This window comes from Episyrphus balteatus, chromosome 3 (genome assembly GCF_945859705.1).
Source record: "Episyrphus balteatus chromosome 3, idEpiBalt1.1, whole genome shotgun sequence".
Classification (NCBI taxonomy): domain Eukaryota; kingdom Metazoa; phylum Arthropoda; class Insecta; order Diptera; family Syrphidae; genus Episyrphus; species Episyrphus balteatus.
In genome coordinates, this window is record NC_079136.1 from 102,921,494 (window position 1) to 102,946,077 (window position 24,584).

General features: G+C 31.7%; 2 protein-coding genes across 2 annotated transcripts; both read right to left on the reverse strand.

Moving 5' to 3' along the window:
• Window positions 1–2,471: 2,471 nt before the first annotated feature.
• Window positions 2,472–9,435, reverse strand: LOC129914222 (uncharacterized). The gene is made up of 5 exons (XM_055993364.1): window positions 8,099–9,435; window positions 4,758–5,357; window positions 4,308–4,440; window positions 2,702–4,239; window positions 2,472–2,640 (listed from the first exon to the last, which is right to left on the reverse strand). The coding sequence occupies exons 1-5, from the start codon at window positions 9,171–9,173 to the stop codon at window positions 2,480–2,482; spliced, it is 3,507 nt and encodes a 1,168-aa protein (XP_055849339.1). The 5' UTR covers window positions 9,174–9,435; the 3' UTR covers window positions 2,472–2,479.
• A 5,394-nt stretch (window positions 9,436–14,829) lies between these two features.
• Window positions 14,830–23,460, reverse strand: LOC129913603 (uncharacterized). Its single transcript, XM_055992363.1, has 3 exons — window positions 23,098–23,460; window positions 22,277–22,430; window positions 14,830–15,465 (listed from the first exon to the last, which is right to left on the reverse strand). Exons 1-3 carry the CDS (start codon window positions 23,244–23,246, stop codon window positions 15,103–15,105), a joined length of 666 nt encoding a protein of 221 aa, XP_055848338.1. The 5' UTR covers window positions 23,247–23,460; the 3' UTR covers window positions 14,830–15,102.
• Between the last annotated feature and the right edge of the window lie 1,124 nt (window positions 23,461–24,584).

A 24,584-nucleotide genomic window follows, 5' to 3' on the forward strand; every position in this document is an offset into this window, starting at 1 on the left:
TGTACATTTTTTTTGAGTTGAGATAGACATAAACATTGCTCCAAAGAAAAAAAGAAGATTAAATTTGCTTCAAAATGCTGTACTCACTAAATTTTTTCATTGAAAATTAAACGAAGTATGGCCATTTTAATCTATCTTTTTTTCGCATTTTTAGTTTTACTCAAGTAAAACAGAAACATTTGAGGGGAAGTACGATAACTTAAGCACCAAGAACTGATAATGAAATTTTGTAGAGGGGTTAAATACAATCATTGTTTACTATGGTGGGGGGGGGTCTATTTCCCCCGTTTTGGCGGGAGGGGCGACATAGACGGCAACACTTACAGTTTTGATTGATACTTTTTTCAAAAGCTAGAATTATAAACTTAATACTAATTTTTAAATAAAGTTATTTTAATCAATTGTTTTTGATATAAACGAGTTATTCCGATAAAGAAAGTATTTTGTCTATTTTTCAATTTTCTCAAAAAGTAGAAGGCATAGGCATTATGATTTTCATGATTTGATAAGAAATTAATTAAGGCAGTTTACTTTGTTGATCAATTTCGTATTGAAGTCCACAGTCTTTGTGAAAATTGTACTCAAGTGCTTTTTAAACTTTTTTTTCACAAGTTTTGACTTTGAAATCGGGTATTTCAAAAACAATTTATTAAAATAACTTTATTTTAAAATTAGTATTAAGTTTATAATTCTAGCTTTTAAAAAAAGTATCAATCAAAACTGTAAGTGTTGCCATTATTTTTAATTAATTTTTTTTATTTTAAGTACTTTTTTTAGAAAACTGCCCCTCCCGCCAAAGGGGGACAAAGACCCCCCATCCCATGGTAAACAATAGCTGTGTTTTTTTGGCATTTCTATCCGTATCCGCAGTTGCCGTTTACATGCATTACAAAAACAACACGCAGCTGCCGATAGGAATAGAAGCTAAACCAACCTGCGGATAGAATTTTAATCAGGGGTGTAAGTTTACGTTTTCCTTTCTCTTGGTGCGTGCATATAAATTTTTGTTCAGTGTTGATTTTTTGGAAATCCTGCTACGGATAGAAATGCCAAAAAAACACGCCTAATGATTGTATTTAACCTCTCTACAAAATTTCATTATCAGTTCTTGGTGCTTAAGTTATCGTACTTTCCCCTCAAATGTTTCTGTTTTACTTGAGTAAAACTAAAAATTCGAAAAAAAGATAGATTAAAATGGCCATACTTCGTTTAATTTTCAATGAAAAAATTTAGTGAGTACAGCATTTTGAAGCAAATTTAATCTTCTTTTTTTCTTTGGAGCAATGTTTATGTCTATCTCAACTCAAAAAAAATGTACAACTAAAAAAGCAAAAAAACTCAAAAAATCGATTTTTTTGATATTTTTTTTATGATTGTTTCGACTATTTTGGTATGGATTTTTAAAAAACATTATTCCAATAGGAAATTTAATTCTCTACAAAAAGTTTTATGTGCAATATATCAAAATTATGCTTGGTTTATGAGGTATATTGAAAAAAACCAAAAAGGGGGCTTTTGCACCCCTATCTTCAGTTTCCTCCCTCTCATTTAATAGCACTCCGCGGTTTTATCTTCTCTTATAACCCATTAAACAATTCCTACAAAAAAAACCCGTGAACGTCTTAGTTCCTTGTTGCCCTGTTTTTTTCGACATAATCAGCTATTTATTTGCTCTCTTCAGAAGCAGTTTTTCAAAAACTTTTGCCATAATTGGTATAAGCGATATTGGTCTGTAGGACGTCAATTCTGTAGGTGGTTTACCTTGCTTGGCTATGACAATTACTTCAGCAATTTTCCAATGGTGTGGGACATACCGGTGCTTAAGGCATTAATTTATTATATATTGGAGTTTTATGAAGGCTTTCAATAGCATTTCTTTCATAACCTAAGCAGTAATTAGATCGTAACCTGGTGATTTTTTATTTGATAGTTGATGTAAACACATACTTTTTATTTCTTTTAGTCTTACAATTGGTGTTTCACTTTCATCTATCTTATCAACAAGATTAATGAAAAAAGTATGTAGGACGTTTAATCCACCGATTAGATTATTTTGTTTAACGCAATATACAAATGATATGTAGAGATGATGATAGAATCTGAGGAATAAAATATACTACCATAGAAAAACTATTTTTAATTGTTATCATAGCAACAGCATCCTAGCACAACAATGGTACTTTACATAGAGAGATATACCCCACAATATTGCTTTCGTATCGAAGGAATTCAATTAATCAAGAAACTTTTATAAATTCCAGGAAGGATGCTTCACTTCGCCCGTAGCTTATCCAACAACCCAAATATTTATGTATATATGTAACTTCAACAAAATATAAAAAGTGTTTAAACAAAATTTTATCTGTTTGGGTGAGTAACTAGATAATAATATATTTTTTCAAATACAAAAAGAAAAAAAAAACATGATACATAGCTTTGCTACTAATTCATAGAAACAAATCAATTTCTTAAAAAAAAACTAATTCAGCACCATTTGCTGCTTTTTTTTGTGCACCATCGCATTTATTTTTGCAATGGACTTCATTATCTCTAGTTCTTTTATAAAGGTTGCTAATACATCCTTTGTTTCTTCTATGTCGGCAGATTTCATGTCAGGTAAATTATCTGCTGCTTCGAGTTCTATAAAAACGAAAAAAAAAATTAGATTCTTCATATACTAAAGTTTTGTGTTCATACAGACCATTAACTTGCGCTTCAATATCATCTAATCTACTCAAAACTAGGTTTTGTTGGACTTTTATGTGCTCTAGTAAACGGTGTTGACACTCGACGGGGTCAATAGGCGCCTCTGGTTGTGGAATATTGGGTTCAATTTTAATTTTGTCTTGAGCTTCAATTGGGGTTGCTTGAATTTTACTAACATCCTTCATATCGGTATCGCCATCTTCTAATTTAATAGTATCATTCTCTACCTTGACAACATCTTTGGGTATGGGATCCCAGCGCTTCTCCCAAAGATACATTTTTGGATGATCCTTATTCCCTGCTATATTTATCTTAACCTGAAGGCTGTGCAAGAATCTTTTTAGCTCGACTAGATTCCCGGCGAGAGTGTGACTTTTCTTAAGGATTTCAAAACGCTCAGGATGCATTGGATTCTCCTCATGGTAATTGGCCGCCGGCAGCTTTCCTTCATACATCCAATCCTGATCGTGTACATACTTACGACTCTCTCGGCCACATTGCGGATTACTACAGATGACGCAAACGTATTTATCAGGAACATCGCTTTCTTTCTCTATTCCATTGCATGTTCCATGTTGCCAGCAAAGACAGAGTTCGCATTGAATCATAAGGCCATCCTCTTCGCCGTAATTGCACAAACAGTTAATAATCTCTTCTTGCCTCATTCGAACAATCTTGATAAGCTCTCCGTTCTCCTTGATATACTGTGGTGTTTCAACAGAGTCTACAAGACCACTCAAGCTACCTTCAACGGTGGTTATTGCCTCATTTGTTACAACTGGAGTTGGTTTTGGCTTCTTCGCTGTAGTTGTTTGAATTGTTGTTGGAACAGTTGCAGGCTTATCTGGAGTACCATTGAGCGAATGGCGAGAATCTTCAAAATCAGTTCCTCCAAAGCTAGAATCAAAAGAAGATGCCAATATTGGTGGTGTAGGGTGAGAAACAACAGCTGCAGCAGGAGTTGAAGTGAGATATTTCTTTGTAGTCCTCTGGCGATTGCTCTTCCTCGCTCCAGGATTAGATACTTTCTTGCTAACTGATTTAGCAACTGACTTAATTACTGACATTTTAGACTTTTTCGGTGCTGGTGGCAAGATCGGAACATCAGGAACTGGTTCTGGGGCCGTGACAGTTTCAATTACAGGTGTAACAACCGGTAACACTTCAGCATCGGGTTCTTCCATTTTGACAATAGTATCGCCTGTGACTAAAGAGACATCTGATCCTAAAACCGAAGAATCTAAAGTTGAGTTTGCTTGAGTAGAATTTAAATTTATTGATTCGTCAGCCGATGTTGGGGCTGATGGAATATCATCTGCTACTGTTTGATGGATTGGTGAGGTCATTGCAGACAAAGTCAGTGCAGTGTTCGCACTTGATTTACGATGGGAACGTGACTGAAGATCAATCTGATGCATCTTGGCGAAAAATTGCTGATTGGGAATTTGATTCTTGGGCTGCGGTTCTGCTTCAGGGTGTCCAATAGTTCTCTTTAGGGCTAGATCTTGCATATTTGGACACTCACCTAAAAGTCTTGAAATAACAAAAAACATTATACATATAGTTTACTACTATTGTGTGAAAAATTAATCGTTGCATACTTGATTAAATCTTGGTGATAGTGTTTGACGTGAATTTGCAAATGATTTTCTTTTCTGAAATTTTTAAAGCACCCCGTTTGAGGGCAACGGAAAAGATTATCTATGATTTCCACCTTAAGACCCCCAATGTATGCTGTAGTAAAGAGAGTAACAATATTTTATTCTATATTTTTAAACATTAAATAAAAATTATAGTTTAAAAAAATCAAGTTCTATAAAAGTTGCGTGCCTTTGGGAACATTTATCTTAAAGCTGTTTTGAACTACTTTTGCAATTAAGAAACATTAGTTGAAACTTGAAAGCAACTTTAAATACTAAGCAGTAGATAAATGCGACCAAAGGAGCTAAAGTGAGAAAATTGTTGATCGGAAATTTCTGATTTTTGTTTTCCTTCACATTATTTATTTATTTATTTTTTTTATTATTGGCTAAAAACATTCAAAATCTTACCGAATCCATCTTCCAAAGGCTCTGGCAGAGGAACCTTTTCTGGTGTTGTGCATTCCAGTTTGATTTCTTCTTCTTTCAAAACAACTTCAGTTGGTTTAGGTGCTGGAGGTGGTGTCATCAGCTCCATTGGAGGCATAGGAGTAGCAATTGGAGTTTCAATTACCGAAGTTCTTGGAATTTCGACGGTGCTGCTGGGTGTTGGACTTGCTAAGGAAGCAGCCACCGGTTTAGGTGGTGGTTTATAATCCGGAGTGTAAACGTACGCATTGATATCTTTTGCACGTCTTCTGTGAATACTAAAGTCATATATATCCGGATTATACACTTGACCGGCATCTTCTAATGCTTGTTTCAGATCAGCTTTAGAACGAAATCTTTTGCCAGCTGGATTAACTAGAATTACATCCCATTTACCGAGCACATTCGAACGTTGATACATATGTTTGACCCAGTCTGGAGGAAGTCGCCAATCATCAACGATAACTGTAGGTTTTTTATGTTCTCCAATAAGGAGAAAACCTTCTCGACCAATAGGTTGATCGTTAACCCAGTGGCAAGTCCATTCGCCATCTTGTGGAACTTCTGGTAGATTCAATGAAGCTATAATATGGTTGTTTTATTATTATAAAAAATTAATGAGCAAGAAAAATAGTTTTGATCTACAGTCACAACCTTCATAAAGCGCTTGTGTTATAAATAAAATAAAACACAGAAAATACGTTTGTTCATTTAGAAAGGTCGAGATCTGATTAGCAACAATCTACTCAAAGACTTTCGACAGACATTGTAAAATGCTTATAGGGTTTAAGTTATTCACCGTCAAGGGCTGAGTTTGTTTCGGAACTGGAACGACTTTGGCTAGCTTCCAAGAGTCAGGAAAACTTGACGATGTTATAGACGTTTATAACATGTGCAAGACTTCTCAAAAAATGCGGCTAGATCATTTTTTAAAATCTAGTAGGAAAACTATTAACTCAGTTTCAGTTACAACTTCAAAGTCAAATAAGAAAGATAGCCGACCATATTGAACAAAACGTGACGTGTCACTAGCGACCGAACCAGTTTGCACTGGTTCAGTACGCTTCCATATTGAGTAGTCTTTGTTACGAATTTTACCTCCGACGTAAACCAAGGACATTTACTATAACGTTCATAATAATTTTTGTAAATGATCAACTTTGTTGTTAACATCTGAAGTGAAAAAGCAATCTTTATGGCAAAAGGCTCGCATTTAATTGCAAAGCATTGTGGGTAAAATTTCTAAATTGGAAAAATGATGGTGAGGTAGAAAGAGTTAAGTCAAAAGTATAGGTGCAAAACAATAAATCATAATCAGATATACCCGCAGCAGACAGTTGATCATGATGTAAAATATTTGATCGATTTTTATTATTACATCGACCAGAGTTTACAAAAGACAATCCAGAAGCAGTAGTGAAATCTAGCAGTTGTCGAGAATTACGGTCAGATCCGCGTTGTGATAACCACATATTATGATATGTACATTATACATAACATGCATTTAAATCATGAACAGCAGAAAAAATTAGCTCAGGAGAGTAAGTGCGGATAAGTCTTTATGTATGATCTTAAATGTACCGTTAATACCGCATATTTCTGTGTTGATAATGGACCGCTTGAAGTTGTGCCCCATATAAAATATCTCACTGTTATTTTAGGCAATGAACACATTGACTATGGTTGCAAAAAAAGTGTCCAAAAAACTAGGAGTATTGAGAAAAACTAGACCAAACCTCACAATGAATAGTGTAATAAAAGTATAATAATGTGATAATCAAACTCCACTTGAAACTGCATATGAAATATGCATTTGAAACGACATTTTTTAAAATATCAATATTTCATTAAAAATTATAAAAACATTTTACGTTACTTTTATGTAAATTTATATACGATACCATTTCCGAGTTCAGAGATGTAACTTTTTTAAAATTATTGAGACTTTTTAAAAATAAATAAACAAAATTGTCCAAATTTTACTATTAAATAATCCAATTTATCATTTGATGGTGTTGAACTTAATTTTTTAGTGAGTTTGGACAACGTTGGTTTGTTAGTTTTGCACAGTAGTTGCTTACATTTTTTACTTTTTTCCAATGACGTTCAGTCACTTTTGGTAAAAAATTTCAAGCGTGTAATTTTTTTATTTTCCCCGTATATTTTAAATATATGCTAAAATATGCGAACAAATTTATAGTAAATTATTCAAAAATATGCACTAACGATTGAATGCCATTATAAAGAAAATCTACTGATTCGTATACATAATTCATTGCCATACTTGCAAAAAAAAAAAAAAAAATAGTCATCTGCATGGAATTCCGATCCTTACTCATTAGCAGAGAGAAAGGATTTTTATGACCTAAAAAATCCAAAAAAGGCAAATAAAAATAAAAAAAAGGCAAATAAAAATTAAAAAAAAAGCCAAATAAAAATTTAAAAAAAGGCAAAAAAGGCGTTTATTATATAAAAAGAAAAAAAAAAGCTTGATATTAAAAGCTTGGTACATACTTGTGAAGCAAGTCGTGAATTAAATCCATACATTATTCTTGGTCACCCATGAACGTTCCTGTGAATCTTCGTCTTGTAATAAAAATGGAGAGATTATTATGAAAGCATTCAACTACCAAAAGTTTTTAGAGTTTTCAAGAAACAGCCTCGTGCGATTGTATCTAAGAAGCGTCTTAAATGAGATGAAAGACCTCTCCACTTTAGCAGAAACGATTAAACCCGATTTAAAACAGTCAAAGTTTTCGAAAAGTATGGACTTGATGTCGCCATTATTTACAGAATTACCTATTCAATCTTCCTAGAGTTTCTTTTTCTAATGTGTTCAGTTCAAGCAAATTTGTTTTCTTAAGATTATAATGCGGCCATATATTAAAGCGAAATAATCTCAACTGAAGTGAACTAAATTTCAAATATTGTTTAAAAAAATTTAGATTTTTTCGATTCAAAAAAGGCATAGGTACAAAAAAAAAAACAAAATTGCCAAAAATAGACAAAAAACACATTGATGGGTGGCACTAATGGGTAAAAAAAGGCAAATATAGGCACTTGGGTAAAAAAGGCAAAATAAAAAACAAATATTTGGAATCAGGGGGACATGAATCGTATTTGTGAAAAGTCTATACTCTTCTACAATAACGCAGAAAAAATAGGCAAAGTTATGTAAATCCGTTCCCTGCTCATTAGGTACATTACATTAATTAACAAATAGCATGTCAGAGTCGTCATATCTAACAGGCATTCATCAGATTTATACAATCTTTATCCTGTGTACAAAAATAAATTAGTCACGGTAGGTACCTACTACTTACGTAAATCTAATGTCTCCATAGAAATGAGTGGCCAGTCTTTCCGGGGTGACTTCTTCGGCTTTGTGGTCTTTGTACTACTACCCTCTGCATTTGCAACAGCTGCTTCTACTAAAGCTGCTTTTTCAGGTTTAGCAGTGGACTTTGGAGATTTGGCGATCTTAGTGGCAACAGGAGCAGGCGTGCTCACTTTCACAGGCACGCTTTTTATTTTTCCCATATGATTGCCTCTGACCGTCTTAACGAATCCATCTTCGAATAGAACTTCATATAAATCGTCTCCAAGAACCTTTTGTACAGTTGCTGGAAACTTGCGTGATCCAGTCCAACGAGCGAAGCATTTCTCATCAGTAACAAAAAGTGGTGGAGGTTTGGCTGATGCCTTTTGCCTTAAGCGCGGACTGTTCATTGGAATCCACTCCTCGGATTCGGCACGTTTAGATTTACCAGATTTTTCGAATTTTATCAGAACCTCACGATCATCGTTGTCCACTTCAACGACCTTACCAGAGTGCCACTGGCCATTTATCTCTTGAACTTCTAAACGCACTCCAGGAGTGAAAACAAGCGGCACATCAATTTTCACCGGAGTAGCTATACGTTGAGGACTTGCCATTGGAGATTCGTCGGATCGCGATGATTTACGTTTGAAGTCTTTGGTTGAGATACCAGCAGCACGGTTAAGTTTGTCTGTTTCCGCCATTATTGATGCTATAGTGGCTTCAACAGTCGAAGTTGTTGCTGCTTCATCGGCCACTTCACTATTAACTCGACTGACAGGAGCGGAGGCTATACTGCTGGAGCTGGAATCATTCTTTTTCCAAGAAAATACAGTAGGTATGGAGCCACTTTTGAGTAAAAACTTTCCATTTTTGATGGGCTGAAAGTCGGCACGACGGAAGTGGCGGGAGCAGACCAAAATATTCTTGGTAATATTTTTGTCGGCGGGGATGTGACAATTTTCAATCCAAACTTCTCTTGTTTTTGAATCAAAGGGAAAGGAATGAAAAGTAACACCTTTGTGTTCAGGCACCGAGGATTTGGACTCGCAACCTTCGATAACACATCGGCGGACCATGCTAATAGTTAATCGTTTAAATATTTTTTAACTTGAAAGAAAATTGTGTAATGCGTTTTAGTGTTGATTTTGTTGTAAAGGATCAAAGTAGTGCGGGAATAAGATGCTGTTTTAAATACACTTTACTGTTTAGTTTTTCACATTAATTGAGTTCAAGTTGGAATTCTATTTTATGATAAAAACTAATTTATTTAATAACAAAAACCAAATTACGATTGCAACACGAAAAAAAGGAAGCCATCATCTTACACTGCATTACCGACTGGCGTGTAAAATGTCAATTTGACATTTATATTTTGGTTTTCTTATTGTTGCTTAATAGAAAATGTAAGAAAAAACTTAAGTTGGAAACAATATTACTGCTTTGTATGATGTATTTGCTAAATGGTACAGGCATACAAGGAAGTATATGCAAGCAAATCGTCGCATACGTTAACGAGTAAAGCCTTAACTACATTGGCTCAAAAAGTGAAAAAGTACAAAAGTGAAAGTTTTCAAACGTATTTTTATATGTTTTTTCGGGCTACAAAATTTAAAAAAAATGATGGAGAAAGCTTATTTTTTCGTCCAAGAATCAATTTATAAACTCTTTTTTACAAAAAAAATTCCGGAAGTGAGAAAAAAAATATTTTCACTTTTTTACTTTTTCAAAAAGTGGTGAACGAAATCTGTTCATTTGGCATGATGTCATACGTACAGCAAACGACTTCGTATTCAACTGAACGGAATGTCATTCGTTTGCTTTGAAGCTTTCGAACAAATTGTTAACTGATTCAAAAAATAATGAAAATATAAGTATATCTTATTTTAAAAATAATCAAACTGTTTGAAATCACGAAAACATACATTAGGTAATATGTATATTAAAAAAATAAAATTTCACCAAAAGAGTTCAAAGCACCAGCACCAGCACCAGACCAAACTAACAATTTTGCTTCTATAAAGCTTTATAGAAGCAAAAGAAGCCAGTATAAAGCTTTACAGAAGCAAAATTGTTAGTCGGGACCCCCATTGATTTAAGAAAAAAATAATTCCTCAAATTAGAATTATATGGAAAAAAATCAGATTTTAAAACTAAAACGACGTGATTAGCCAAAAAAATAATAAAACTTTTAAAATGTATATAAAAAAAATTTTAAAAAAAATTCTTGCCAAATATGGGATTCGAACCCACATCATTTACGTTCCCATATCTTTAGAAGGCGATATTGCCTTTTGTAACAAGCTGTATGCTTGGTGTTAGGGTGGTTTAAAATATGTGAAAAGTCCTGAAGTTTCATCTTTCCGCTAGTGGCATTATAAGAGGGGTCAAAGGTCACAACATTTTTTATTATAAAAACCGTAGGTTTTAGACAAAAATTATGATCTACAAAATTGTATTTTCATGTGACAGAAGGCCTCTATAAGCCCTGTTCCAAGAGGTTCTTTTAAGTATACAATGTTTTTATCTTTTAAGTATGCAATATTTTCTTCTTGTAAGTATGCAATGTTTTTTCTTAAAAGTCTGCAACTTTTCTTGTGCATTCGACAAAAAACATTGCATTTTCAATGTGATATATCAAGTAGTTCCCTATTTCAACCTTAGAGGATATAATATATGGAGTGCTTGTGCTGTTAGTTCCGTGAAGCTTTTATAGAGGGCTCTAGTTTCTTTAAGTTTTTCGATGAGTGCATGCCTCCATTTTATTTTCATTTGATGGCTGTCATCAACAAGCGTGTTTATTTACAGCTGCGGAACCGGACTCGCACTGAAAAACGAAGGCAGCGACCCCTATCCATGCATATGGCGTTACAATGTATTAGGTATAGGAACAAGCACTCCATATATTATATCCTCTAAGATTTCAACTCATCTTTCCCTATTTCAACTCATCTTTAATGTTCATGGTGTACTGGTAGAGTGCTGCACTGGTTAAAAATAAGTAAAAAAAATAATGATCAGAATCCAAGTCTTTTTTAAATTATTTCTTGGAAAAAATAAAACCATGAAATAAATATTTGAATTAAATTAGTTTTAAGGCCGAAAGGCATTAAGGCTTGGCCACACCGGAGGGTACATGCGGCAGCGGTACGGGTAATTGTATGAACAAATTTCCACAGCTGAATTTTGATGTTCCAGTTTGGAATTTTTTTCATACAATTACCCGTACCGCTACCGCATGTACCCTTCGGTGTGGCGAAGCCTTTAGTATTAAGAAAAATGAAGTATAAATTAGAGTGCCCGTATAGGGCCAGTAAGTTAGTTGTAAGTATTTGATAAGTAGGCTAGTTTTTATGAATTTTTGTCTAGCTTTAAGATAGTTTTAAGATGATGAAAAAAAAAATGAATTAAAAAAGGGCCATTTGTAAAAACAAATATCTTCCCATTTCAGAACAACAGAAAAAGCATTCCAATGGCCAAAAAAGAAGAAAAAAAAATTAAAGAAAAAAAAATTCAATAAGTCTTTTTGTTTATTCATAAATTCAACATTTTATGACAACCTCAATAAGGCCTTATTATAAGTTCCAATGCAAATGATAGTTTCCTTAGCGAAGGTTTAGCCTCGCTAAAATGTTTCGTTGTTCTGTAAAAAGGAGTGCATAGGGTCGTTTTACGCTGTTCGTCACAAGCTATTAGCTTGTTGATTGCCTGTGGAGGAAGCTCTTGAGGAAATACGGCAATGTGCGCCAAACTGATTTGCATAAGACTTGTCCTTCTTCTTACACAAGTCAACAAATAATTTGCATTGAATCTCATACAATTTAAATTGTTACTTGGGGTGCCAGTATTTTTGCCATTTTTTTACCATATTTATTTTCTTTTTATAAACGTTCCGCTATTTTTTTAAACGTCAAGTTTGACGTTTTAAACAAATTCTAAACAATTCATAAAAAAAATTAGTTTGGTAGCACAGATTTAAAACTGCTCAAAAAGTTATCTTATATGTTTCCACCTACCCTAAATCCGATATTTAGCTAAGTAGATTTAGAATAAATCTCGAGATCTATTCTAAAGGAGTATTTGATGTCAAATTTGTTAAATACTTATTTTTGGTTGGAAACTAATATAAATACATGTTTATACATAAGAAAGTATTTTATGGAAAAAGTAAAGAGGTATCATAACAGTTAAATAATAAATTTTATATTGGGCTTAGTTTGATTGATCAGAATAAACTAATCTGTTGATTTTTCCTAAACGGCTTTTCCTATTTCAAAGATTTTTTGTACACAAAATCTATATAAATACCTTTATAATAATTTAGTTTCAAAATTTTTCAAAAAAATTTTTTTTTTTTAGTTTAAAAAAAATTGTAAGCTAAAAAAATTAGCTAAATTAAAGAAAATAAGTTAAATTTTTAAAACACGTTTTTATAATTGGTGGAAAGGTATGGAAAGTGTTTTTATCATCCCAAAATGTATAAACCCTATAGTTGACCAGCACATAAAATTATCAGTCCGACCTTGCCCGGAACTATAACAAAAAAAAACATTGATAAAATGCACCCACTCTGAAAAAAATCTAATTTTCAACTGCCCTCTCTTCACGGTGTTTGGGTTTGAGTAATTTTTTAAAGCAGTTTATGATAGTTTAATTATTCAGCTAAAATAAAAAAAATAATTGGGAGAATTTTTTCCGAAATTTATAACTAATACTTTTGACCGATTTTTGAGGTCAAAGTATTTTTTTAAGTATTTTTTTCCGTAATGTGTTATTAAATACGCAACTTTTAAGGGGTCTTACGTGTAATTTTTAAAAGCAGTTTATGATAGTTTAATTATTCAGCTAAAATAAAAAAAATAATTGGGAGAATTTTTTCCGAAATTTATAACTAATACATACTTTTGACCGAATTTTGAGGGTAAAGTATTTTTTTAGTATTTTTTCCGTAATGTGTTATTAAATACGCAACTTTTGAGGGGTCTTACGTGACGAAAAAAATTGACGGGACACTCTAATGTGCAGTGCACACCTCCGCACCTTCGAATAAACGTCCCTGACTTATCCCATTTTCGCTTAATGGCTCCGAAATCTAAGCATCCCATATTATGTTAAATTTTGACACTGTGGCGTATGTGTAACTTTTTTATATTGAAACTTAAAATGACCTCTGGAATCCATGGTTTTCATTTGGGGCGGTGAATTTTTTAGAAAATTCCATGCTTATTTATGAATTGTTTGTTTGAAATTATGTAAATAAAGTCATTATTATTCTTAGAAAATTCACCTTTTAAATTAAAAAAAAGTGAATTTCTTAAAACATTAACCGATTGAAAAGCTAAACGAAAACAACTATCTTTGTTTTTAATAGGATCATCTAGAAGTCGATTCGAAAGATAAGGAACATACAAACAACTTCTGGAGGAAAACTGTGTTACATTTCTTACTATGTTGAACCAATGGATTGAAATATTGGTTCAATAATGTTTTTATTATATCTGGGAAAAGAATTTGAAAGCAAAGGTTCCATGATTTTGCTTATGTTTAAAATGTTTAGGTGATGGAGCAAACAATTGTCCATTTTATGGAGTTACCTCCATGCAAAAGCTGAAAAATCGCAGCTGGTCATAGATCGGATATAGCCCTGTTCCTTTGGGTGGTGGCAAAGTACTATACTAGTAGTTCACTAGCGATTTTCAATGGAACGCACTTTCAACAAATTCAATACAAATCGTATCTTCTCGGGAAGCATGAGTAGATGATAGTACTAGATTAATGATTAACCAAAACATCTACTATTATATTAGTAGACTACCACCTCCAATGGAACAGGGCTATTAAGAATGGACTTTCACAAAAAAAAAATGTCCTAGCCTTACATTGTATTGATGAGGCACATAGAAGGGATTATAACAATGTACATAGATATTTTACAGACAGAACCGCATTATAATAAAAGAGGGTTTAAGAATTGGTTCATATTTTAAATACAGACAATATTGTAAATAGGAGACCAGATTGTTAAGGGCTTAGCAACGTTTATGGTCAGTTTGTTACGAGGAGATTTTAAGTTGAATTTTGTAATCAACTTAATTTCTTAAATCGAATCTTCACGAGACGATTTTTTCGTGCGGCGAAACATTTTGGCGTAAGTCGACTCGTGTGAACGTAAGTTGCAGGTGACTAAAGAAACAAATTCCCATAGAAGAATCTTAGTCAACTTTAGCAATTTGAAGTTAAATTTGATAACAAAAAAGTTGAATGTTAAATTTGATAACAAAAAAATGTTTGAATCTTCAAAGATTATAAACGTCTTTTTGAAGACATTTTTGTTGAATTTCCAAATATTCAATCTAAACAAAATATATATATGCGTTAAAGATAAGTATTATTTTTATATATTTTAGCACTTTTTTAGAACACACTCAAAACTTCGACACCGCTTTCTGAGGTCAACCCGGTGAAACCAATAGGCGACTCATAAGTGTGAAGCAGGTACGTTGGAAAGTTGTGATCTAATAGAGAGTCATAACAGCGCCGCAAAAAGGAAAAAGAACTATTTGTAAGAAGAAAACCAAAATTCTAAACATATACCTATTAGGTACTCAAAATAAAAGTAACAGCACAACTATAAATTGATTCGTTTTTATTAAGAAAACATAAATTATTTTAATTACAATATTATAAATTAAATTAATTAGGTAAATGAAAAAAAAGAAATATTCTATAGATACTTAGATAACATTTTTCTTTGAATGTATTCATGCGTTGTGATGCGAGCATATTCAAATTTAATAACTTAGAATACAATAAAATAATAATGTTTTTAAGAATAAAAATAATAGAAGAAATTAAATAAAAAGATACTAACTTAAAAACATTAGCAAATTATCATTTTTGGTATGCTCTAAATATTTGTGCCTATTTTTCAATAGCAATATTTTTTGTATACAGTTTTTTAGATGTATAACTTCGTTCGTTTTGTTTTTCTAACAACATATTTTGCCCTTAGACTCGTAAATTTGGATTTGTATAACGAACATATTTTAAGAGAGCATCGTTCTCCTCGCAAACAAATGGTTTTTTGTGATGGCATGCAACATCGTGCCAGTTAACACCATCATTGTAAAATTGATTCAACAGACCCAAACAGTTTTCGGGGGCACCACCCTGTTTCAATTCCCGGTTATCGGGTTGTGGCAGACCAATTCCACCAGTTGGTGACCAATCACCTTGCTGGCGTTCGTTAGTAGGGGCAAGTTTTTGTAGAGTAGCTGTCCAGAACCACCCGTTAATTGAGGTTGGTTGAAGATCTGGACGTTCACATCCCTTGAAATCACAAATTCGACCACTTGTCCAGATGTATTTGACCTAAAAATAAAACAATAAAGCACAAAAGTTAGTATGATCAATTTTATAAGATTAATAATGGTTAATATTTAAAACTAGATACCTATATAAACTATTTTCCAAACATGATATTGTATTGAGAATTAAGAGTAGAACTTTTGTTCTTCAAAAGTTCAAATTTGTGTATCAATTCAATGCATCACAATGAGCTTGAAATTCTCTCAGCCTTTCGTACATACAAATAAATTAGTATTTTAACTAAGTATGGCAATATTATAATTTAATGTTTCTTACTGCCTATACCTACGGTGACCATCCGTCCCGGTTTACCCGGGACTGTCCCGTATTTCTACAACTTGTCTCTGGTTTTTATTTAAGAAACCCGGGACGTATAAGCGTCCCGTATTTTGTTATTTGTCCCGTGATTGTCCCGTATTTGGACATTCTCTGATTTTTGTATTCAATATTTTAAATACTTTGTACGGAAAACAAGAAAACAGTGGCTGGAAATTAAAATTTTTCTAATTTTTCGGATAAAGCATTAAGCATAGTACGCAGCTGAAGCAAAACGAAAATTGTTCTAAGTCTCCAAAGTCAAAAAACTTTCGCTGCAAGAAAAATTGCCTGGACAAATAAATGGGAGTGACAAACGATTGAAAAATCTCCATATATTCTAGCACAGGTAAGAATTTCGTTACGTTAGCTGCGTACTGTGCAACGAAAAGCAAAATTTTGTGCTGGTTTTGTATGAGAATTTTCGTTTCGCATCTAGAGTAGGCTCTAGTTTTTTTTTAATGTACTTCAATTATTAAGTTCCAGCTTCCGTTTGTCAGTTGCTACACTAGGTAGAATGTTTTCGAATAAAGAACATGTTAAAAGTTGTGTTAAAGATCATAAAATTAGTTTAGGAAATCTTGATATCAAAATAAAGAAAAATTATGGAAACTCGTTTAAAAAAATTTAATTTTTTTGAAAAATCAATATTTTCAAAACGATCCAACGAATTTTTTTCTGTCCCGGGTTTCGCTTCCAGAAATATGGCCACCGTACCTATACCGCATATTCAATCAGGAAGTGAACTTACAGCCCAATTCAAACTGAACTTGTCAATGAATTCCATTGTACACACCAATAGCTTTTAACAAACTAAAAAAAAAATTCAAAATACATTATTATCACTTTCTCTTCGAACGCCATTTAAGCCTAAAATATTTGTACCAAATAAATAGTCAGTTAAACTGATCATAGCAATAGGGCTGCACAGCAAACTCTTTTGAATACTATACCTTTTACGAATAATCGCTTCGTCCAACCAGGGCCGGAGTGAAGGCAAGACAATGAACGTAGATATCAGTATCCTGTAGATTTACATTTCTATTGTCCTTAAAAAAACGTTTATTAAAGAAAATATTAAATGAAAAAAAAAAATCCATCAGAAATTGGTGCTCTATGGTTCGCGAGATACAACAAAAATGTTGCATATTTTACATTATTAGTTAATCCGCTGCTGAGTACAATTTTGAGCACGATTTTACAAAGTCTTTCGTCTATGCTTCACGTAAAGCACTTTCTTTTTTATTTAATGTTTGTCTGCCTGAACTGTGTTTGCCATACCTACTTTGACTGTATATGCATGTATGTATATACAAACGTCTTCCTCTTTGCAGTGGAAATCGAAGATGGTTAACTCGCAAAGTATTCACTTAAGGAACATGGATCTTTGTTCGCATTCAATTAGTGAACAATAACTGCAACGAATGTGATGTGAGGCCTGAAGTGGCCAATGTCGTGCACAAGTTTCCTTCCTGATCTTTTACGGATTTATCAACTCATCTCTGTTGTTGATACAAAATAAAAAGAAACTTCCGCAAAAAGGAAACAGCTCTCATGGTCCAACTGCAGTTCAAAAAGCTTTCACAATCAGTTTTGTTATTAAATTAATTTCAGTTGTGATAAATAACATGTTCTGTCACTGATTAATATCAAACAAACCAATATCCATCCATACTATATAGACGAGTATGAATGACTTCACCCTATTTATGGATCTCAACTTCAATTCAGTTATTGGATATGGCATCAAATTTAAAGTCATTAACCTCGAGTGGAAGTGCTTATTAAGACTTTGAAAATGTATTTAATCAATTAAATAGTCAATAAATATTCGTATTTATAAGAATAAATAAATAAAACCTTAAAAAAGTTTACGATTTCGATGCACTTTATAGGCGGCAACAATTAAAATTTGCAATAATCTCAAAAAACTTGAGATATGGAGATCAGCAAATTTATGAACTTGAACAGCAACCAATGCATCTTTTCAACGTAATAAACTGTATTTCCAAACATATTTTAGAGTTATTCTCAAGTTAGTTCTCAATTTACATTATACAAGGCCGATGCAAAAGATTTATCAAAAATTGAAGATTATGTAAAATTAAAACGATGATTTGATAAAATATGCAAATAATTATTTCATACTAATGAGTTGCTAAATTTTTTTTAAGGTTAACTAAGGTTTTATAATTTGTATGATATCTGCTAATCGAAATTCACAATTATTTTATGAAACACTCACGAGTGTTTACCTAAAGCAAAAAGTTTTTGTGTTTTTGTTTTTCTAATTCAAATTTGAATTTCAACAACATAAGTAAATATGTATACAAAGATCATATTAATGGACAATGTACCATCCCGGTAAGGCGGTAATAAAAGAGAATTGCGTGTGAATGAGGGCAATTTAATTTGTGTTGTTATTTGCATTTTTTAAATATGATGCGGATTGATGGATATTGAAACTAGACATGCTTTTGTGTATTAATAAATAACTTAATTACTTAGATAGCAATATTAAAAGAAGATGAAAGTTAATGCGATAGGTCAAGGTTCTTTAAACTAAGATTTTATAAAACTCATTGCAGTTATATGTCAGTGGATAAATTTATTTGTATTTGCTTTATTTTGCATTGAGTTAAGCGAAAATAAAGTTGAAAAATAAACATGGCTCCAATCATGATAATGATTGATAGCATTGGTTGATGATTTGGGATACATGCAACATTTCACGAAAATCGCCTAAGCTATTGGTGAGAAACTCAGATATTTAACTTTTGAAGTTAAGATATTGTGCTTGTTTTTGAGGGTAACATGAAAAGCGGATTTAAATTTAGGCAAAATAAAAAATTTGTTAAAAAAAAAGTTAAGACTTGTGAGGAGTTTTCAAAACTGAATCATGTTTAAACGTAAGATGAGGGATGAAGATAATTTTTTATTGAATATGGCACCTGTTGCAAGGTATTCGATAAATCCCGATAAGTCCCTTCCACCATTACTATCCATAGGTATATCAAGTAATTAATTAGATAATAGTGAATGGTAAAACCTCACGAGCCAAATTAAACTATATTTCGAGGAAAAAGTAAATATAAATTTACTAGCCCTTACAAGAAGAGGTTGGTAGGCGGTCTTCAATACAATTAGGTATTTCTGAATAGTTAATAATATATTGGTTTAGATGAAATCATTAAAATCAAGTTTTGGCGTCAATCTAAATCGCTTGGGTTGGTTTTGCAGTCAGATTAAGTTTAAGTTACATGTACCTACTTTTAATTTTTTAAAACAAAAACAAAATTGGATAGGAAACAATCAAGAATACTTCGAGATTGATCATTTGTTAAATTCAGAAACTCTCTCCTTTCGGTTCTTCGAAACCAAATGCACAATCCATGCTATGCTTATACAAAAAATAAAACCAAAATAACCCATATTTCTTCAAATTTACGAAATGTAAAAATATTAATTGACGTTAAAATTGTGTTACTAACGTAATTTTATAAATATACACTTTATTGTTTAGTCATTTAATTTTTTTAAGGCACCACCGCCGACGAAATTAAATATTAAAATTTTAATTTTCGGGCTTAAATAATTTTGTCTCACATAGGTACTCTCTAAAAAAATAAAACAAAGAAGCAACAATAATTGTTCATTTAGAAAAGATTAACCAAGAATAACGTTGCAAATAGTGATGACAAAAATCTAAAAATAAACTCAGGTAGGCACATGATTCATTTTATAAAAACTAATTTTAAAAAGCATAATTTGTTTCTATTTTTTATCAAAAGGTCAATATTAAAACAAAACTCGGAGACATTCATCATTAAAGTTCAATTACAAATAATAACCTTCCAAGCTATACTACAAACGAAATAAAATATTCCAGGGTCGAGACAAATGAATGAGTTATAATCCCCTCTACATCGAGATCATAACAGTGCCGAATAAAAGAAAGAAAGTTATGATTGACAATAAATTTATAGTGTTCGAAACCATAAGTAAATAATAGACTTGATTAAGCTATCAATTTTTTCCAGTTTAATATTCATGTTTTTTGAATATTCCAAAAAAAACATCGATAATGGAAAGAATGTAATTTGTTTGATATAATTTTGACTAGCATTGCTTTAACATTATAAACCCTAGTACGCTGCTGAAGCGAAACGAAATTTTCCATACAAAATTTCGTCAACGAAATCTTGAACGAAATTAATTTTGTGTTGTTTTTGCTTTAAAACTTATTTTCTGATGTTTTTTCTTGAATTTTTTGATTTGCACTTTTATTATTTTTAGTTTGCTAATAATACCCGATGGTATTTTTTCTTTAATATGTTCGCTGTTGACTTTGGAGACTTCAAAATTGTTCGTTTCGCTTCAGCTGCGTATTAGGAGTAAATTTTTTGATGTTATTTGGAAACTACTTAAAAGAACAAGTTTTTTTTTCAATGAAAGTAATTTTATCATTAAAATAGGGCGATTTCCAAAATCTTTAATTTCCAATATTCCAAATTTCCAATAAATTTAAATAAAGATACTTTGAACTACAAGAGCAAGTTCGTGTGACCCAGTCGTGCATTTTATTTTATTTCAACTTCTGATTTTGTTTTCTTCACTAAAAGTTGACGTTTTCGGCTTCCGATCCCAAGAAAAATAGCAAACTTTGTATTAAGCTTTAAAATGTCATGTTTTTGGCCAAATTTTTCTTTTATTTATTTGATGGTGAAAAAAAAGACAAAAAAAATGGACATTAAACTGAAATGTAGTAAATAAAACGGCTTTATTTATTTATAAAAACAGAATTATTCAAGTGTTTATGCAATTTCATTCATAAAAATGCCAACGATTCACCTAGATTAACTACCAAATTGTAAATAAAAATACCAATTTGGCAAACAAAAAATCACCTTTAGCTTTTCTTGTCTGCGCAAATCGTATGTCAAACAAGGCTCAATCAATGTAGCATAAACTACAACTCAGTTTCGTTGTGATCGATTAATTGATAATTTTTGAACTTCTTGTTCAAGGTTCCGAAACTATTTAATGTATAGTTTCAGAAATTACTTTGAAGGTTGGCTAATGCAAATGGATGCACTTTTTAAAACTGACCCATATATTCATTTCTATAAGAATGAGTGGAAGGGTCTAGGGGAAAAACAGCACAAGTAATTTCCAACTCATTTCGAGAAAAACGCATACCAACTACTAAAAGCACACAATTTATTTATTTTTTCAGCAAGGCTTAAATTTGTTTTATAAAAGTAAGGATGCCATCAGATAGTGTTCAGTAAATACTACAAGATCTCATAATTAGTTTATTTTTGCCAAAAATTGGACATGTGCCGTTTTTCCCCTGAACCCTTCTTAAATTTTGCTTAAATTTTAAGATTTTTATTAAATTAAAAATTAAATTAAAGGGTATAAAAAGATTATTCGTACTCGATCAAAATACAGTTTTTGACTTTTGTAACCGCTTTGTACTTGACATTGAAGAACTTAGTATTTGCAAAAAGTTAAAAATATGAACGTATGTGTACGAAGTTTTTAAGGATGACATTGAATACCAAATATAAAGAAATTTGCATTCCTTATAACCCGAACATATAATTAACACCTTTGTTCCTGTACTAATCTTACTTTTAATAACATTTAAATTTGAATATTTTTAAAGCCAATGAAGTGTGATTTTCTACGCATTTCAAACTCAGAGCACGTTTATTTGCGTTAAGGCCATTGTATGCCACAGTTATTTGTATAACAAAAATACATTTTTTTTCGTCGCTTTCTTTTTTATCACCCATAGGATTTTACCTTCTGATTGTGTCATACCTATAAAACTATTTACGAATAAATTAAAGCTACCAAATGAAATCGAGAGTTGGGCCATATTTTGTCATGTTAATTTGTATTGGTTTTAATCTTTATGAGTTATATTTCATTGCTATAAATTTAGTTTGTTATCTTTTGTTGAATGAGATTTAGGTTAGTGACGAACTAATTGATGGATTAAATTATGTAATAATTTCAACTAACATTTAATTAATGAATTACCAATAGTCCAAGAAGTATGAATTTAAGAGACTTTTATAATGATTCCTTTTTAGTAAAACTAACAACTGAGGTTATATGTAGCTATTCTTTAAAACGTTTTAATAAGAACTTTTTATTGAAACCATTAAATTTTAAATTACTTTACGTATTTTATAAGACGTATTTTGAAAACACTTAATACAACGGCTTCGAAAAAAATTTAGCAAACATTACACAGGTTTTACCTGTCCATTGATAAAAGAAGAATTAATAAGAAACAAGTACCAAAATTAGTAAAATTGCATAGCAAATTTAAGGCTGTATGTGTAACATAGTACGTCATTAATTTATAATGGATGAACAGAGTTCAAGCTTAAAATTAAATCGCTTATAACTTAATCTTAAATCATATTATTACTCGTCTGTTAGTTTGAAATTACAACTTCAAATATTTAAATTTTAAACTCACATTTTCGTTTACCAAACGCGCTTTAATCCATTCGTTTTCTAAGCTTGTTTCCAATGAAACTGAGTCCATGCACCGTCTACGACAGTAGTTTCTAGCGGTCAACCAATCTTCTTCAACGCCCTTTAGGCTGGGATCTCTCCACGAGAAAAAGTATCTGAATTGATAAAACAAAATAAATAAAAATAAAAAAATTAATTAAACAAATAAGTAATAAAATAATATAATAAATAAAATAAAACCAAAACAATAAAGTTACTCGCAAAAAAGGATAAAACTGTTTTTTGATAGAAAGCAGAAAGTTCAGTTTTTTTTGTTTAAAAAGTAATTTGTATACTCTTTTTAACAAAATAATTGCGTTTTACTTTTGTAAATTTTCAAATGGTTCAAATATTTGGTATTTATATATTGGAAAGATATTTTAGCCAAATGGCAGTTTTATTCTTATTCTCAAAATTGGAAATACCAAATTATATTATAAAAACAAGGAATCTACCCACCAGCCTAATTGCATTGACAACTTTGGTAAAGTACTGATAAATATGGTCAAAGAATTATTATTATTCAAAGATTACACACTTTTCTGAAACATACATATTTCAAATTTAATTCCAATCCTTATTAGAAAAAATTGTTTATTATTTGTTAAGAATTTACTATTTATATTTGTAAATAATTTTATTTATTTTATTATTATACAAAATTAAAACAGCGTTTAATATTAAAAGCATATCCACATCATTGAATTGATGTTCCAAAAATTACGAATATTTTACAAACTGATTAGGCATCTTAAATAGAGTTAATCCTAATTCATAACTCACCCTTTTCCGTCGGGTGTCTTTTCGTGGATTATCCTCTGTGCGCATAGTTGTGGATTTGGTGGATCGAGAACACGTCCATTGGAAAATTGTGCTAAACTAACACTTAAAACACTCATTAGACAAACACTTGCAATAGCGAAAGCTCTCATTTTGTATGAATTTGATTTTATTTAATTTATATAAAAATAAAAACCACTAGAGTAATTCTATATTTACACTTTAAGACACGACGGTACTATGTTAAAACTACAAGAGAGCACCAAGCGAACTATAATCCGTACAGCTCGACCGAAATATATTAAATGACACGGCATTTTTTGTACCACCCTCCTTTATATATGGACAGGTATGATTTTCCCATCTCCAACTGACAAAACTACCTGACTACTATTTTGTGTCTCGTATCTGACGATCGGCGCGAGCTCGGTGTCGATGGCTGGGTATTTTACTTTGGTGGTAGGCTTATCTTTAGCACGTAAATGTTTTTGTATTATTTTTGCTGTTATGATGCTACCTTGATTTTCAAAGTTTTTTTTTTATTTTTCTTCTTTGGTGCATGTCATGTAATCATGTACATCCGGAGTGAAGCGGAGTCAGAGGAACTTAACAATGGACAATTTGGCTTGTCTTTATTGGAAGCACTCAAAGCAAAATGTCTGCAATGGCAGTTGTAATTCCCAACCATCATATCGTTTAAGTCATGTTGTTTATAGCGTTAGTATGTACTTTTTGATAGGGTGCATTGTGACGTGCTGAGCTTTGAGTTACACCGTGGACGAAAGACCATTGATTTTGGGAAATCTTTCTGGTGAAACAACTCCATTGGGCACGGCCCATAGTGTAATCATGATTATTATGCAATTATTGGTTTCGCTGTGATATAGGCGACTTCATGTCTACGCGAAAACAAACTTAATCCACATAAGCCAATGACATTGAATCCAAGTTAGTGCTAAGTGTTATAACTAACATCCTAGTTTCTTTTTTAGTTTTTATTGATATTTTATTTATATATTTCTAATATTCATGAATATTTTTTAATTTAAAAATATAAGTTTATTGTTTGGAGTGATGAAAATTCATGAACTGCATAGTTCTGCACATTCTTTGGAACCATTATATCAGGTGATATTAAATTTTAAAAACTATGATTACATAAAAAACGTGGGTGATTGTGTTACATTTAACACAAGATATATTTGAGCTCTTATGGTTCATATTTTAGCAAGGCGGAATTTCAAATTAAAATCAAGTTTAATAAATCAATTTAAAATAAAAAGAATTATAAAAATGAAAGTCCTTACGTTTTATTGACTTTTGAGGCGTTAAAAAGTATAGTTAGCTAGAAAATATACAGGGTGTCCCAAAAGTAATGGATCAAACGAAATATGCTGATAGGCCAACTTTAGGGCTCTCAGAATTTGGTAACTTGTTCATCCCAAATACTTACGGTTTTCGATTTAATGCAATTCTTGTGAAATTTCAAA

Coding starts and splice junctions, on each gene's coding strand:
- LOC129914222 (XM_055993364.1), bottom strand. CDS start 9,173: ATGGTCCGCCGATGTGTTATCGAAGGTTGCGAGTCCAAATCCTCGGTG. Junction 5,358..8,098: donor TATGGAGACATTAGATTTAC/GTAAGTAGTAGG, acceptor ACCATATTATAG/CTTCATTGAATCTACCAGAA. Junction 2,641..2,701: donor TATTGAAGCGCAAGTTAATG/GTCTGTATGAAC, acceptor TCGTTTTTATAG/AACTCGAAGCAGCAGATAAT.
- LOC129913603 (XM_055992363.1), bottom strand. CDS start 23,246: ATGAGAGCTTTCGCTATTGCAAGTGTTTGTCTAATGAGTGTTTTAAGT. Junction 22,431..23,097: donor AAGACACCCGACGGAAAAGG/GTGAGTTATGAA, acceptor TTATCAATTCAG/ATACTTTTTCTCGTGGAGAG. Junction 15,466..22,276: donor CGCGTTTGGTAAACGAAAAT/GTGAGTTTAAAA, acceptor TTTTATTTTTAG/GTCAAATACATCTGGACAAG.